Raw genomic sequence first — 17,245 nt, forward strand, 5'->3', positions numbered from 1 at the left:
CGTTTTTTTTCTGTATTTTTGAATTTTATTTTTGAAATGTTATTTTACATGTTTGCTATGTAAAATAACATGGCAAACTGTGAATAACCATAAAAGTTCATTTAAAAAAAGAAAAAATTATATATATATATATATATATATAAATAAAACACAATTGCGAATTTATCAAAACTTATAAATATGTATTTTTATTTAACAGATGACCATTTATAGTAATTTTATTATTTTAAAATAATATTTTTAAAATAATAAAAACTGTCAACGGTGATATTCGGTCCCAAATGAGTTACGTGGTTATTTTATCATATCATCATACGTTCTTTGTTAAAATAAACGGACATTTATGATAACTATGAAGAACTAGAGGAAATCTCTCCCGGCGGAAGGATACCTCTCCTTTAGGCACACAGCGGAAAAGCTGCGCAGCGGGAATCACTCGACTCTCTTTCAGCAGTCATTCATGGATGTGGGAAAAAAAAAAAAAAAAGCAGGTAAAATGCCTATTTTCTGAACAATATAGGTTTCTGGCATTTGTAACTTTGTTTTGACCGTCGTTGTTAGTGTTATTATTAAGCTTAATTTTGATTGTGTGTGTTTTTAAACTTGTACTCGGACCAATTAGGACTAATGTTTATGAATTTTACATTTGAGGTCTCGTTTTTGTAGAAGGTAGTTATGTTTGTTGCTTGAGAGTAGTCAAGTTGTGCTCCTATTTTGGTTCCAGTTGCATTCAGTTGAATAACGTTAAGCGCCATTTTTCGGCATGAGGGAATTTGCTCAGACAATGATTATAGCGCCGATTTCTGTTTAATCATAGGAATATGACGTGACGTCTAAATTATTCAGTGTATGCTTCATCTAGAAACTTAAAATGCTGTTTGAATGAGTGAAAACTTCAGGCTACTCTGAGACCAGATTGATTGGGAGACCTAAATTCAGTTAGTCAACTTCATGTGGTGTAGGTGTGTGTCATTCAGACTGTGTTCTATTTTTATATCTTTTTACGGTATTTTTTAAATGTAATTCAAGTTTAGACTGGTTAGTGTCAACGCAGTTGATCTGTCTAATAGAGAATGAGGAGTCACATTCTTTCCACTCCGCGTTGCATTTCGGGAAGGCGCCGCCATATTAGCAGGATACACTGTCCATTTCCTTGGTTACTTTTCATTTTTTATACAGATAATATTTTGTTTTTGCCTTTAAGTTAAACAATTCTTCATTGTATCGTTTGCCGAGAAGAGAAGCTAATTTATGATAATTCGATTTTCTTCTCTCTCAGGTTTTGTATAATTTCAGTTACAATGTTGTTCTGATTACCATGAAAACCGTGTCACCCGCTGGACGCTCGTCATATTAAATTATCCTAATAAAAGTGTGTTCAACAAGCTGACGGAAGTCAATCTATTTCTTTGTTGGAAACTTTCATGAGAAAGTATAATTGTTGTCATTATGAATTTGTCCATGGCCACGGAGGAGAATCAGAGATTGTGGGTCATATTCAGCGAGTCACAAACTCACAGTATTTTTATATTTATGTCAACAAATGACAAGCAAAGGAGCTTGTGAACAGTTTTATAGCATTTTTAAAATGCTGGTTTAATGTACTAAGACTGTGATGCTAAAAGACATGCAGGTGAGGCAGAATATTAACGCGACATGTTTAAACCATAGACTAAAAAAAAAAAGATGAAGGACGCGTCTTAAACAAGTGTGTCTCACAGGGCTCCAAACTGCGACTAAAATGGTCGCATTTGCGACCAAAAATATTAATTTGCGAGTGAAGTTTTTGCTGAGGTCGCCACTGGCGACTATATATAATTTGCATGAAAGGACTGTTGTTATGTTCACGTAATAAACTTACATAAGACGATGCGCATCAAAGTTTTACTGGAAAAGAGTTTCAAACAGTCCTCGTCTCTGCCGCACACAGTCTGCTGAACACAGTGAGAGAGACCTGAAAGGGCCTGTTTACACCTGGTCACTTCATGCATTTTCTCTGATCGGATATCTATATGATTTGTTAAAACGTTTCCCCATTTACACTTGGCCACATAAATGTGTCTTCGCAAAACGGATATAAATCCGTTCTTCAATTCCCGCTTCATATGCAAATATAACGGAGTTCACGTCAATGAAAGCAATGGATAATTTTATTAATTATCAGCTAATTTCAATATCAGAGACCGCAACAAGAGAGCGCGCGGCATCAGCACTGGAAAGATAGGCTAGTCTCGCTACTTTTAATGAAGAAGATTGTGTGTTGAGCGTCTGCGGCTTACTTTCAGGTTCATTCAGTTTGCGCGTCGCTTGCTGAAGAAATACTCTGCTACTCATCCGCGGTGATGCTTGTTGCATTGCGCTGTCATATCTGACTATAACATGCCATATAGCCTATAAAACGCTCTCACACGTCTATTATTATAATATTATGGGAGGAGTAAAATTACCATATGTGGTTTCAACAACCAGATGCATTTACACTTGTCCGGTTTCGCCCAGACCACCTCCTGAAGTGGTTCGAGCGATTGGATTTATATCCGTCTCGAATGCGTTTCGGACGGCATTTACACCTGGTCTTTTCAGGATCAGATAGCTATCCGATCAGGAAAAAATGCATGAAGTGACCAGGTGTAAACAGCCCCAAAGTGCAAGTGCAGAAAAGTCGTGTTTATTTCGTGCACAACTTGAACAAACTTCAACAGGTAAAGCTGTCAGCTCTGTGCATACTGGCAATATCGTCAACAATTCTCATTTATAATCATTACTAATATGGCTTCTTCTTATCGAGATCTTAGTCTATATGCTGTGTTCTGTTAATGCATGGACTTCCTGTTATTTGAAGCGCACTTGCCATCCAGTAATCGCAAAAAGCTTTGTGCTGTCTTACTTTTTAATAAACAAAGTATCAGCTTTAAAATGCTACGAAATTCAAATGATGCGGTTTGGGTGCTCTTTAATGCGGACCACAAGCGCACACTTTCGGTAATATAAACACCAGTACCCCGCGTCCACACGGTCCGTGTATGCGTCCGGATCACGCGAGCGGAGAGTATCGCACTTAATGCTCAGGCGCGATCTCTTTAGCACCTCAGTTAAAGCAGCAAGTGAACCCATTATATATTTTGATTTACTACTATAGTATGAAATGAACATGATCAAAAATGTAGGCAATAAGAAAGCCTATAATACAACTTACTGAAATGTTTTATGTAAAAGCTCATTCAGTGTTTCAAACTGAGGAAATGTATAAAGCTTGTAAACATTGCATTGTAATACATTTACCTCAGAATAACCACTCAGTGTCCATAAACTCATCAGTCAGCTAGAAAAATAACTATAAAGAGGAGCGTTTTGCTATATTTATGCGCTGTTGCATATTAATATTTTTACTTATTCTGTTGTACATGATTCAACTCCTCCTATAAAATTGCATTTTACTAATGAAGAAAAACAGACTGAATGTGTGAAAGACGTGACAACATTTATAGGATGCACTGCACTCAGTTGCCAAGTGATGCTTATGGTCCATGATATTGGTACAGATTCTGTGTAACGAACAATTCTTTGTGACTGTATATTTCAAGTTGTAAAAGACATTTAATTCACACTTTAAGTGAACCTTAGTCCCCCGGTCGACCTGATCATCTACAAGATGGATTAAAATGCTGATAAAGCCTAGAAAAGATAAGACATAAACACATGACAAAATTATTGAAATGTTAAAATAGGGGTGAAAAATAAAATGATAATAATAAAATAAACCACTTTTATTCTGTGGCACCTAAAAAAATAATTTGGCGCCTAAGTTTTTCTTTTATAGGAGCCAATGGCTCCTTACTCGATTTTTTTTTGTCTGGAGCCCTGGTCTCACATGTCATGAAAAGTGAAGCTGCGGGCTCTTTGATCGCCCCCGGGTGGCTGGCTGCAGTACAGGTTAGGGCTGAACGATATGGACAAAATTTCATATCTCGATTTTCATGCCAGATATCTCGATATCGATACGATACGATATGACTACGGGTTCGGTGAAAACCAAGCATTTCTCAGAAAAATAAAAACATCATAATACAAAAAAATTTGGAAAGTGTAGTTTTATTTTTAAGAACTCACTGGTGGACGTCGACTCGTACGGCAAGGCCCTTTCACACAGGACGCGGCATGTGCTGCGCTGCGCTATGAAACCCATTCATTTCAATGGCTTGCGCTGCGCGAGGGCGGTTAGTTGCTGCGCCGACCAAAGCGCACGCGCAGCGGAGCGCACCAGCGGCGAGCTTGCGCGCGCGCCGCGATCAAAGTTCAAAATAGTTCAACTTTTGCCGCTGCGCTATGTGACGTCTCCCCGCGCGGCCAATAGAAACGGGGCATCCAAACAAGCGCCGAACTCAAAATGGATGAACAGCTGATTCTCTGTGTGTCTGAATTTCCAGAGCTATACCATACAAGTTTGCGGTCGTATAGGGACCTCAGGGTTTCATGCACCCACAGCCTCTTCTTTCTTGCTGCTCTCTTTCTTCTTATTACTAGCAGGGCTACTGGTATCGCTCGCTTCTTAGCACGGGACAGATACATGTTTTGCTGCTGACCGAAAGGTGGAACAACAATCCAATGACTAGACGTATAGTACTCCCCCTAAAATTTTTTAAAACTCCGCCTACTTCGCTCTGGCGAGCATAGCGCAAATCGCCTTGTATCTGAAGGGCTGCGCTGAACCCAGCGGCAGGCACAGCGCATGCCGCGTCCTGTGTGAAAGGGACAGTAACGCTACTGAACGCGTCAGCAATCAAACTTTGCTTTGGCTTATTTTGGGATGACTGAGAAGTCCCCGGTGTTTCTCTCATTGTCATGCACTCTTCATGCAGCACGCGATGGTGTTGTTTCAGGTGGTGAAACATGTTTGTTGTGCTACCTTGCTTAGTCGCAATTTTTGTTAAGCACGACCTGCACAACACATCACTCTGGTTTACATCGTCTTTTCTGAATCCAAAATACCTCAAAATAATGGAAGATGATTTATGTTTTGGCACCAAGTCAGATTCTGCACTACCACCGGCCGCATTATCTCCCGCACTCATTTTCTTTCTTTTTAATTTCTCCGCTGTCTCTGTAGTGTGTGCGCGCTGTCTTTAGCGGTGCATTCAAGGGCACTCGTAAAACTGATGTTCGTTGTGCGACTGCCAGAGTTGTATGCAGGGCGGAGCGAGCGCGGAGAGGGGAAATCTATATCGTCTATATCGTTGCTTTTTTCGATAGTAATATCTTGAAAGTTCATATCTAGATATAGATACGATAACGATATATCGTTCAGCCCTAGTACAGGTCATAAACCTTTCCCTCTCCATGTAAACGAATGGGACTTGAGTCATAACAAAAAAATTAATTACACTTCCAATAAAATTTTCCAAAAGATGACTTTGGTCATTTAAGGTAGTTGTTATCACGCTGATATATGTTCAATTGTTCGTTTTTGTGGTAAGTTTGATTTTAGCTAGTAATTTGATGCTATAAAAACGGGGCGTGTCGTTATAGTTGATTGGGTCAGCAGGAGTTTGATTCCGCGGCTCCACCTCACGACTCTACTGCGCAGACTTGGGCTCCAAACGAATCTACTGTGCAGACTTGGGCTCCAAACGAATCTACTGCGCAGACTCGGGCTCCAAATGACATCATTTACACAAGATGGCAGCAGCCATACTGAGATGTATTTGCTTCACTTTTGTATAATGGAAGGAAGCGGAGACACGTCGTCCATCTTTTTTTACAGTCTATGGTCTTAAAGATATGGCAGTGTAAAGTAGAAAGCGCTTATGGATTAAGAAGACAGTGCTATTTAATGTTCATATTTTGGGTTCATCTGTTTTTCTGCACATATTATGATTTATTAGTAAGGTGTGAACAGAATGTGGTCTTTTATTATCACTGTCTCTGTGCATTAAGTAGGGGTGGGCGATATGGGAAAAATATCATATCACGATTTTTTATAGAAATATCACGATTCACAATTTTTATCACGATTCTTTGTTAGTTTTACTATTTTGGTTTTACAAGTTGTCTGAGCATTACAGCCAAACTAGAAAGACAAAGATGCATGGCAGATATTTAGGCCAAAGTGGGCGAAGATAAAAAAATCTTTGTCATTATTTTATTTTTCTTATTAAAAAATAAGAACAAAGATACACATTACAAATACACATAATATACAAATAAAACAAACAGTGCTTTATTTCCAGGTACAATAGGTGTATTTAGCAGAGCATTCAATGAAATTGAATGAACACATATAAAAATAAAACACTAGATAGACTGATTCCTAAAGCAACTGTATTAAAGTTTTTCAGTCAAGAATAGTGAGTGATTTTTCTCTTTTGCGTTTTGTTGTTTTGTTAATGTTAAATGAATAGTTCCCCCACAAATTAATATTCTGTCATCTGTCTGTCAATTCTGTCATAATGTTGTATTTTTATATCATCATTTACTCAAAAGTTGTTTTAAACCGGAATGAGTTTCTTTCTTGTGCTGAACATTTATAAATGCTATTTTGAAGAAGGTGGAAAACCAAACAGTTGCTGGTCCTCAGTGACTTCCATAGGATTTGTCTTTCCTACTATCAAAGTCAATGTGGACCAGCAACTGTTTGGTTTTCCACTGAGTAAATAATGACAGAAATTAAATTTTAGGGTGAACTATCCCTTTAATGACAGTCGACAGCACGTTTAGTGTCCTGTCCCTTTAAGAGCTGCACGCATCTAATATACAGTACAGGCACGCATCCGTTTCTCTCTTAACTATTTACTTTAATTTTAGAGATAACCAACTCAGTCTGTATGTAAACCTTGTGTGTTTTGACAGTATTAGCGCAAAATATAACTTAGTTGAGTAATCAGGCGCCGTTAGACAGGCGTTTTAGTGCGCGTGCTTCAGGTGTATGTGCTCAGAACAAGCGCACGTCAGACCAGCGCGCGAATTAAACATTTAACCAGCAAGGCTTGTATGCAAATAATGTACTTTTGCGATCGCGAATAAGTGCAGTGTCCTGTCTGAGTAACTCTACTGCTGTATGTCGTGTTGTACAGTATATAGAGACGGCGGCGCCAGAACTGTATTTGACAATGTGCGCGGTAGCGCGATACTACGATATTTCTTAAAAAGCAGATCGTGGAGACATTTTTATCGTCCACGATCAAAAATCGTCATATCGCACACCCCTAGCATTAAGCACGTTCTTATGAGAGGAAAATGCTTAACGTAAATAAACTCGTTGCGTTCATGTTTTGAGTTGTGTATCTGCACATAGTATGCTTTACAATTTTGTCTTTATCACTGTCTTGGTAGCCACTTTAAGCATTTTAGAAAGGCCCGTGTTCAAGATCTGCTTATTCACAAGCCTAGTGAGAGTCATACTAGCAAAGAAGGTAACGTTAATAAAATCAAATCTTTCAAAAAACACACAAAAATGTGATTCTTTTATTGAGTGAGAGGCAGTAGGTTTAATCAGTGACTAACAGATTTACTATTCTGCGTCTTCTCCGCAACCTGCTTCCTTTGGTGTTTTTACACAGAAAAAAGGTGAAAAAACATGCTGCATTGTCCAGTTTTCTCTCAGAACGATGATCTGAGTTACTATTGCTATTCTTGATGCAGCATGAATGACATACAATGGTGACATTTTTCACAATCACAACAAAAAAAATCAAATACTGCCCTAAACTAAGTAGCGGAAAGGCAGCGCTATCCTGCAAGTATGGCGGATAAACAAAGTAGTTTCCCAGAACTCAACGCGGCGTTACGTCACATTCTCATTCTCTATAAAACTCGATTCTGAGTGGCTGGTGTTCAAACAGTTCAAACAGCGTTCAAACAGTTATAGTTAGTTCCAGTCAGTTTAATCACCTCTAAATTAATGCGCTGCCTTCACTGAAGCACGAACAGGCGCACAGAAACTGTGAATGATTTATTGTGTACTACTACTAACAGTAACGTAGACTAACCATGTTCCGTACAAAATAATGTTCCGTGCAGATTACCTTTTACCGCCGATCGCTGAATAAATACTCCCGGGTCGTAAATAAAATGTGTCTTCTTCATTTCTCTGTCTTTCACCCCCGACCACGACAGAGACCCTCCCACCAATTGTTCCAGTGAGATTTAAGTAAGTTTGTTAGGTCCGCCCACTGCGCTTGAAAATGGACGGTGGGCAAGCTAAACGTGAGACTGCCGCTTGGGAGGGGAGACAACTAGAATAGCGAAAATGTGCATTTCGATTGAATTGCATCTGCATCTCACAGTATTACAGTTTTTATTAAATAAATATTGCACAAATTGTTAAATAAATTACCTTTTGTTGAATAAATGCTTTGAAATGGGAATATTTAAACGTCAATTATGGGCGATGACCACTTGCCGTCTCTCTCCGTCTGAGGCGTGCAGCAGGCGCTGTTTGCCTATCATCCTGTGCGCAGAGATGATGTTTATATTCATGAAGGGTCAAATAAGTTGGCGTTAACTTAACGTTACATGAATTAGATTTTTTAACATTTTAAATTGTCATGCTTTAAATTAAACATGAACTAAAACTCAATTGATTGTAACATCATTTCATTGCCAACTTTTAATAAAAACTTAAAGTCCGTGTAAAGAGAATTCTGAGAATTGTTTCTAAACACATTACAAAGACTCTGAACTATGTTGTACTGAATTGTGGAGTTAAACCGTTTTTCACCAATTCTGTGTTCAGGATCTTTTGGGCGGGGCTAAAACGGTGGCTTGATGATGCAATGGAGCCACAGAGCGTGGCCCCGTCCCTAACACTATAATAACTGTTGAGAGGTCAAGTTCTTAGTTTGTCTTTTTGAATGTCTGTAATGTTAGATATACAGATTCTAGGCAGGGATGGTTCTAGGGTGAATGGATACCCGGGTCTTAGCCCAGAGACATCAATATGTGGCAGAATACCTACAACTTAAAAACATGGAGCGTTCACAATTTTCATCTAGAAATGCGAGCTGTACCGCTTTCTCTTCTTTCAAAGCGCACCGGAGCTTGCTTTCTCGTGGTGTTTGCCATTGCTAAGCAACCATGAGCCGCACTCGCCTTAATGACGAGGCGGTTTCAACTCACTGCAGCGCTGACGCGCGTCTACAATTACCTTACGAATTTGCACGCTCAAATATGTATGGCTGTATAAATCCAATTAAGCTACTAGTGATAGTATCAGTAGCATCCATTCAGGTTGTAGTGGTATTTGACAGTTGAGAGAGAAGGCCGCTTTCCCGCAAGTGGGCGTGGTTGCAGTGCCGACAGCGGACACGCCCCCAGCGTTTGAGCAGAGAGTTCTGCTTATTTTTCAAAGATTTTGACAACTTATTTTAGATACTTGGTGGTTTTTTTAATCATTCAAATTTAGCTGGGTGGTTAATAACAGTTTTCTGTTGTGTGACAAACTCAGAACACATTTTAATATCACTTTACACGGACTTTAACTTAACTTAACATTAAAGTTAAACACAATGATAGGATATCCAGACAAAGTTATTAAATAAGATTTCATGCAATTCTCATACAAATAAGATTATAGAATTTAATTTAAATTTAAAATAAGAACAAAGAACAATAAGAACAATCGAACAATTTCATCAAACTTTGTGAATAAACATTTTAAAACCATAATTTAAGGAACAATAAGTTAAGGAAACACTAACATAATATCATAACATGTTTGTTTAAAGGAACGTAACGTTAAAGAAAAAGGGAAAGAAAGATGCCAGGGAAGAAAAAAAACAATAGTCGAAGGAGAAGTTAAAAGAGGCAGTTGAGGAAGTAAAGGCAGGAGCAAGTTTGAGGGCAACAGCAAAGAAATATGGCATTCCCCACACCACTCTGCAGGATTATAAAAAAACTAAACAAAAATATGTCCACGACCCTCATCCTAATTCGGAGTGCTGAGGGAATTATGCAAATTAATTAATGAATGAATTATTTATATGAATGTATCTCTGAAGATTCTGACTGTCTTCAGAAACGATTCAATGGCATTTTGTTTTCATGTTCGCTCCATGTAATACCTAAAATAAGTTCTTAATCGCAATACTGCTTTGTTCGCGGAGGTTACTGGCAACAGCTGTATTCAGCTTTTCTATAAGCGCCACCTAGTGTCAGAGAGTGGATTTACAGAGACTTATATTTACATTCAGCTTGTGTCCAGTTTCTGTCTGGCCAAAAATGGACTGAATTTGCATGCCCTGCTGTAAATTTTGACCGGTTGATCAAAAAACAGTTTATGTGGATTCTACACATTTAAACAATTCAGATAAGTTATCTAGAATTATTTATGGAGCAGATAAAATACATATACTCATTTATTAATCAATTATCATTTTGACTTTTTCAAAGCTTTATTTACATTAGATATTTGAACATGCTATTAAACTGTTGTCAGTCAAGTTGTCATTTAAAATCCGAACATCATTGGTCATGTTATTGTTTTAGTGATTATGCAAACAAATGTTTGTTGATTTTTAAATATAAAACTTGAAGTGATTTATGTTTCGGTACTTTTTGAACATCTCCAGCACATTTTAACAATACCGTGATAAATAACCGTGATAAATTTGGTCACTATAATCGTGATAAGAAATTTTCATACTGTTACATCCCTACTCGGACGGCAGATACCCTGGACAGAGCCAGAGTCCATGGTGCTACATCAGAGGCCATTGAAGGGTTCTTCAAGTTGTATGAGGCCCTTTATGTGAAGCACAGTTTGGAGGACAAGCCACATCTCATCTACAGGTGTGATGAGACCGGCTTTGGAGACAAGCCTCGGCCCAAGGAGAAGGTCCTGTGCCAGACTGGGAGGAAACCAGCAGCAGCAGACGACCAATGAGCACATCACGGTCCACTGCTGTGTGAATGCAGCTGGGGACAGCATTCCACCATTCATCATTTACCCCGGCTGCCTCCCAAGCAACGCCTATTGGCTGGATGGGCCCCCCAATGCCCTCTATGGCATCCAGGAGAAGGGTTACATGGACTCTGAGCTCTTCCTGAAATGGCTCTGCCATTTTATCAGATATGCTCCTGAGGAGAGACCACTCATTTTAATCATGGACCAACACAAGACACATGTCTCAAAAGATGTTATGTTCTGCAGGGAAAACAAAATTTAAATTCTCTGCCTACCTGCCCACACCACACACATTCTTCAGCCCCTGGATATTGCCGTCTTCAACCCACTGAAGACTGCTTTCTCCACCATGGCTTCCAGAATGGGTCTGGTGCGAGGGGACATTGCTGTGGGGAAGAAGCAGTTTTCACCACTCCTCAAACATGTTTACCCCATTGCTGTCACAGCCCAAAACATCAAGGCTGGGTTTTGCAAGGCTGGCATCTTTCCTCTGTCCAGGGCTGCTGTGGACACCACCCAGGTAATTTTAACATTAATACAATGATAATCCATCCTCTAAGCTACCTGCGTTTCTTTTCAAGTGTGCAAATGAGTTTTGCATACGTTTTATTTTCTTAGGTGGTGAGAGTGCTCCCATCTGCAGATGGTAGTGATGCCACACCATCCAGTGCTCCCACCACTCCATCAGCCACACCATCCAGTGCTCCCACCACTCATTCAACCACACCATCCAGTGCTCCCACCACTCCATCAGCCACACCATCCAGTGCTCCCACCACTCCATCAGCCACACCATCCAGTGCTCCCACCACTCCATCAGCCACACCATCCAGTGCTCCCACCACTCATTCAACCACACCATCCAGTGCTCAACCTACTGACACAACATCAACCACCACTCAAACACCTTGCCCCACCTGTAATAGAGTGGCTCCTAAAAATGACCTGGTGGCAATTTCTGGGTGTAATCCCAGAAAGTCTGGCTAATGTCCTCATGAGTACATCACATGCCATCAATATAGAGGAAGGAGAGGGTGAGGCGTCGCATTCCCTTGCCAGCCCGTGTCATCGCCAGCGACAAGTATTTTGACCTGCTGGTAGAAAAAGAAGCGGAGGAGAAAGAGAAGGAAGAAAATAAGAGAAAGCGCAAGGAAGAGATGGCAAAGGAGGAGGAAAAAAAGACATGCCCAGGAGGCCAAAAGGCAAAAAAAGCAGGCTCCTCCTCCGCCTGAAGATGGAGAACACTGTGCTCTCTGCCATAGAGTGGTCCCACCTGGCTCAGGAAATGAGGCCATTGACGAATGGGTCCAGTGTGACCTGTGCCATTTGTGGTTCCACCTGGAGTGTGCAGAGGTGGAGGAAGTGCCAGACACCGAAGTGTGGACTCTGAAATGGGTATTCTCCCAGGCAATGATCACACAAACATGCTTGGCTGGCTTTCAACAAAGGAGGAGTGGTCGATTGCATGCCGTGAAGGGCGAAAAGTGTACGGAACATGGTTAGTCTACGTTAATAAAATTTCTTTGGATTTTGTAGAATTTTTAATTATCATGTCACATGCACTCACATGCTTGTATTTGTTTTTCTCTGCAGATAAGTGACTTGAGAAGTTGACATCAGAGGCGAGCTAAAAAGGTGAAAATTGTATAATTTAAAAGATGTATATTATATTATATTGTATTGATTGTGGTGTTTCTGTGAAAAACTCTAAAAGGTCATGCATCAAGGCTAGAAATGAGGCACATTTCCTGAAATAATTTTTCACATCCCACCCATCTAGAAAACGCATCGTGTGCCATGTACAAGAGAGTGTCCTTCATGTCATAAAGCCAGTAGATGTGAGGAGAGCGCTTTCACGAATCAAAACTACAAGTATGTGTTTTAATTTGTACATACATTTATTATTTACATTTAGTTTGTGCAACTTTCATATTAGAAAAGTAACTGTCCTTCCTTTCATGCATATAAAAAGGTGGATGGGGATAACAAGAACAAAACGGACCCAATTCAACAAATTTAGAGTGATGGAGGTGGTGACACTTGAACCAGTACCTACAGAATGCCAACAAAATGCCATTTGCCTTCAACAAAAGAAATGTTAAGTAGAATTTGAAGTATTGTCTTAATATGTACATTGGTAATTATAATGATTCAAGCTAAATGAGCTGCATGCTGATTTTGTCATTCCCTCTTTTCCAGAAATCCTCAGACCAGACTCCGATAAAAACACTTCAGAAATCCTCCAAGAATAAAACACATGTAAGTCCGGTATGTGAACGTATTTGTAATGTGTTCACCCTTTCTTTGCTAATATTCTTTCAAAGTATTATGGTACTTTTTAAGTAATAAAAACAAATTAAATGTTGTTTATCTTAGTTTTTATGGCTAACTGTTGTAATTTTATCTTTCAGGTACCCTACCAATGCAGAATATGTGCAGGTTTTCTTCTTGGAAAATATGACTTTCCTTATGACTCTAGAAGGAAATGGCTATGTAAGTTGCTTTATAGACCTTATGTGAAAAGTGTAAGATGACTCAGAAGTTCTAATGATCAGAGGTTTGTCATTTCTGTTTATATACATTTTCAGAATTGGAGGTTTTTCTTTTAATCTGATCTGTTTCTACCCTCTTTGTGTGCAGTTATGGCACCAGTTCCTCAAACACAAATTCAGAGCAAGGAGAATAATGCTGTCTGAAGAAACTCCAGGATCCTATCCCAGATCTATGTTAGGGGTAAGTGTATACATTCACACATAGCTTCTCTAACCTGTCCAAAAGCCCCACAATTTCACTCCAAGACCAATAACGTATGATAACTATATTATAGGGATGTACCAATATAATAATATCTAGATGAAGTCCCTGATAAGATATTTATTGCGATAATAAAGAAGAAAAAATGAAGACTTGGAATTTTAATTTTTTTTACATTTTAAAAGTTAAATTCCTCTATCTAATGCACTTTGAGATGTCAAAATTACGAGCTCCAACCCATGTTCTTAACTAAGAAAATAAAAAAGTCAGAAAAAAATTAAGCCATATCGTGCTTTTGGTTTTTTAGTTTGTTTGACAGAGACTGTGCCAAAACATAATGGCCCAAAACACAACTTTAAAGAACTTTTATGTTAGAATAGGAAGTTTAAATAAATATATTTAAAAAATCTAACAAAATCTAATTTAAAAATCTGTTTAAAAACACTTTTTGCCCAGAAGACCTATCGTTTCATATTGCCACAATAATATTGAGTTTTGCTATGGTGATACCACGATATTGATCATTTCATTACATCCCTCTACTATATTAGCATCCACAAAAGGGATAAGAAATTCAGTTTATTCTGAGTGGTTACATATAACACACTAACAAATTTCTGTTATTCAAATCTATTAAAGGATTGCAATGCTAAACCGACTGAAAGCGGGAACATTTCCCATAACACCCAATGTACTTGTTATATTGTAAGAAAAATTGCATCTACACTAATATTAGTCTCTTTCATTCTTGTTCCAAGTTCACCGGAGCCACCCAGATTCAGTCCGTATCCAAACCAGATGGTGGATCAGCGGAACCAGGACAACTTGATGAACGTCCTGAACGTCAGCGGAGACCAGGACAACTCGATGAGCCCCAGAGACTGATCCCCAGTTAAGACCATGTCACTTAGACGGCCATCGGGACAAGACCACAAGAACCAGATGAGTCCTCTGCACAATCTGACTTTGTTGCAGACTAGAATTAAACTGCTGGTTTCGGCTGGCCAGGCAAGAACGATGGGGTTTTGGTTCCTTCAAAACACTGTTTTCCTGTTTAATACTGTAAAGCTGCTTTGACACAATCTGTATTGTAAAAAGTGTATAAATAACGGTGACTCGACTTGCTGCAGTTTAATTGCTTGACCTCTTTATTTCTGATTCTGATCTCTTTATTTCTGATTCTGATTAAATTAATTTCCTTGATGTGAATTTGCCTTTACTGAATATCTTTCAAAATGGTCATCAAAAAATTAAGCTCAAATCAGATTTTTTTTTTTTTTGTGCATTTGACTTTGAACACATTTTTTTATTTGGCTGCAGTAGGAATTTGTTGCTATTGAAGATACAACCTCCTGTAAATATTTAGCCTTGGATATTTACTGTAATTTGTATTCAGTGATGTGACCAAGATACTGTGTATGTGTGGTGAGCTTTTAAATTCAGTGTCTTATGCATTTCTCTGCATTCAAGTTGAACCGAATAGAGTATAATTAAACCAGGAAATGGACTTTTGGGCCCTTGATACATACTCTGTTGTTGAAGAATTGTACAATTAAAATAAAACTTAGTACTATTTTTTTAGAAAAAGTTAAATTGTCTAATCTATGTGATAATGTTAATGGTATGAAAGTACAGTAACTGTTTATACTGTTTTTGGAAATGTGAAATTACTCCATATGCATCCTGCTATATTGATGGCATGTGATACAATATTTAATGCTTATTCTGTAAAAACAAAAAATGTGCTCAGAAATGTGAGAATGTAATATTTCAATGTTAAATAATAAATGTGATGGAACAGCATTGTAGTCTTTATGATGTTTTGATATGAAAATTACAGGAACAAACCTATTTTAACTGTTATTTTACTTTTAAAATAATTTAAATTTAAAATAATTCTGTTTTTTAACTACGAAAAATTACCATATTTTTTACGGGTTGCGTTTTTGTCTGGTATTTTACGGTATTTTTTCCGGCACCCCAGCTGCTGGAATATTACCGTTTTTTTACAGGATTTTCTTTTTACAGTGTGACATACTGAAGAATACTGTAACACACATTTCCATTTTGTTCTCCTGCTTGCTATGCAACATTCAAATCAAATGTCTGACTTGAGGCTTGTTATGCCTGCTGTGTAAAACACATGCTCTGATGGCATCCCGTTGGGACTAATTTACCGCTGAACCACAGCCACAACACCCCCAGATTACACACTGCTTTCCAATCAGCACCACGTCTTATGCGTTCAACCGACTGAAGCGGCACACATAGCTGCTTGATTGAGAAGGAATTTGATTGATTTTGACTTATACATTTGCCTACAGATTATATGCAGTACTCTCTAGAGGGCTGCAGCATTTGTTTATTTACATTAAAACTGAAAGGATGGAAAATATGGACGCTAAGCATTAGAGATTTACTAGTAGTTTGATTTGGAAATGGCCTTGATGCCCCTCATTCAATAACTTAAATTCTACATACAACGCCATCCTACATGTCATCCTACCAAATATACATTTGATACTGAGTAAATGCCAAATGCTTAACAGACATCCAGTCATTACATAAGGTGCTGGAGTTGCCTTCCTCAGTTCATCTCAACTGACATCATCTCTCAATAAGAATTTACAAATATGTTTCTGTGAAAGCTTGGCTGTTCAGCCGGTGCTTATAAAGTGGAGGTGACCTCAAGGTGACGTAGATTAATGGCATTCTTGTGCAGCACCACTATAAAGTCCTCTCCCTGTGTGATATTAGGATAGGGTTTCCTAAATGCTTGTATACTAGTCAAAAATTATTGTTATTATTATTATTAGGTCCACAACAAGTATCATACTTTTTTTTTCTTTTTGTTCCAAACATCTTATTAATTTAATAGTTCAAATGCTTTATTACATAAATTGTATTTATTTATTTGATAAAGGGTAAGCATAGATTGAGATTGCATGGACTTAAATCTGTGTGACTTTAAATATTTAAATTAAATAGAAGCTGAAAATGTTAAACACGTTGTAGGTCTAAGAATCTGTTCTCTAGCTGTTAGTTTGAACTTTTCTCTGACAGATATAAGACCTTTATGTTAATTTGAGTCACTGCCCTTTAATTGTTGGTGTGAACTTTATCTGAGAATTATTATTTCTCCCATCTATTCAACTTTGTTTTTTCCCTTTATTTCCTGCTACCATTATTATTATTATTATTAATTAATGTATTAATTTATTTATTTTTTAATAAAGCCAGTGGCTTTAAAGAGGTCCAACATCAGCAACAAAACAATAATATGAATTTGGAGCAACAAAGTTACAAACAGAAGATACAAAACTTTGCAAGTTACATTTAACATCCACTCAACATGTTTGAATTGTTAAATTCTAACTTTAAAACATGTTTTCAAACCATGGTTATTCTGTCTAATCACCCATGTTTGTGCCATTTAGCATTGGCAAATTATTAAACTGATTTGTATTTTTTATGATTTTTTGTTCTTGTATTGATTTTGTAACCCCTTGAAGGTTTTCTTTTATGTTTCTATGATGGTCTGCTGTGGACTAGTGTGTGTTGTGGCTTGTCGTTGTTGGGTAAAATCAATTT

The 17,245-nt window shown here is 38.1% G+C and overlaps 1 protein-coding gene across 2 annotated transcripts; it reads left to right on the forward strand.

The window, feature by feature from the left end:
• Positions 1-404: 404 nt before the first annotated feature.
• LOC306873910 (uncharacterized protein) lies at positions 405-15,456 on the forward strand. 2 transcript variants are annotated; one of them, XM_079423462.1, is made up of 10 exons: positions 405-466; positions 10,665-11,420; positions 11,519-12,398; positions 12,494-12,535; positions 12,681-12,772; positions 12,873-12,997; positions 13,100-13,159; positions 13,312-13,457; positions 13,541-13,633; positions 14,413-15,456. In XM_079423462.1, exons 2-3 carry the CDS (start codon positions 11,250-11,252, stop codon positions 11,885-11,887), a joined length of 540 nt encoding a protein of 179 aa, XP_079279588.1. In that variant the 5' UTR covers positions 405-466; positions 10,665-11,249; the 3' UTR covers positions 11,888-12,398; positions 12,494-12,535; positions 12,681-12,772; positions 12,873-12,997; positions 13,100-13,159; positions 13,312-13,457; positions 13,541-13,633; positions 14,413-15,456. The 2 variants fall into 2 exon arrangements, with proteins under 2 accessions (XP_079279588.1, XP_079279587.1); XM_079423461.1 differs by having other exon boundaries at positions 13,312-13,393.
• The last annotated feature ends 1,789 nt before the right edge of the window (positions 15,457-17,245 follow it).

The sequence above is a fragment of the Barbus barbus genome (assembly GCF_936440315.1).
Source record: "Barbus barbus genome assembly, chromosome: 8".
Classification (NCBI taxonomy): Eukaryota; Metazoa; Chordata; class Actinopteri; order Cypriniformes; family Cyprinidae; genus Barbus; species Barbus barbus.

What these genes read in the sequence shown, in the direction of transcription:
- LOC306873910 (XM_079423462.1), top strand. Translation starts at nt 11,250, where the DNA reads ATGGCTTCCAGAATGGGTCTGGTGCGAGGGGACATTGCTGTGGGGAAG. An exon ending in CTGCTGTGGACACCACCCAG is followed by an intron (nt 11,421 to 11,518) that starts GTAATTTTAACA and finishes TTATTTTCTTAG; the next exon opens with GTGGTGAGAGTGCTCCCATC.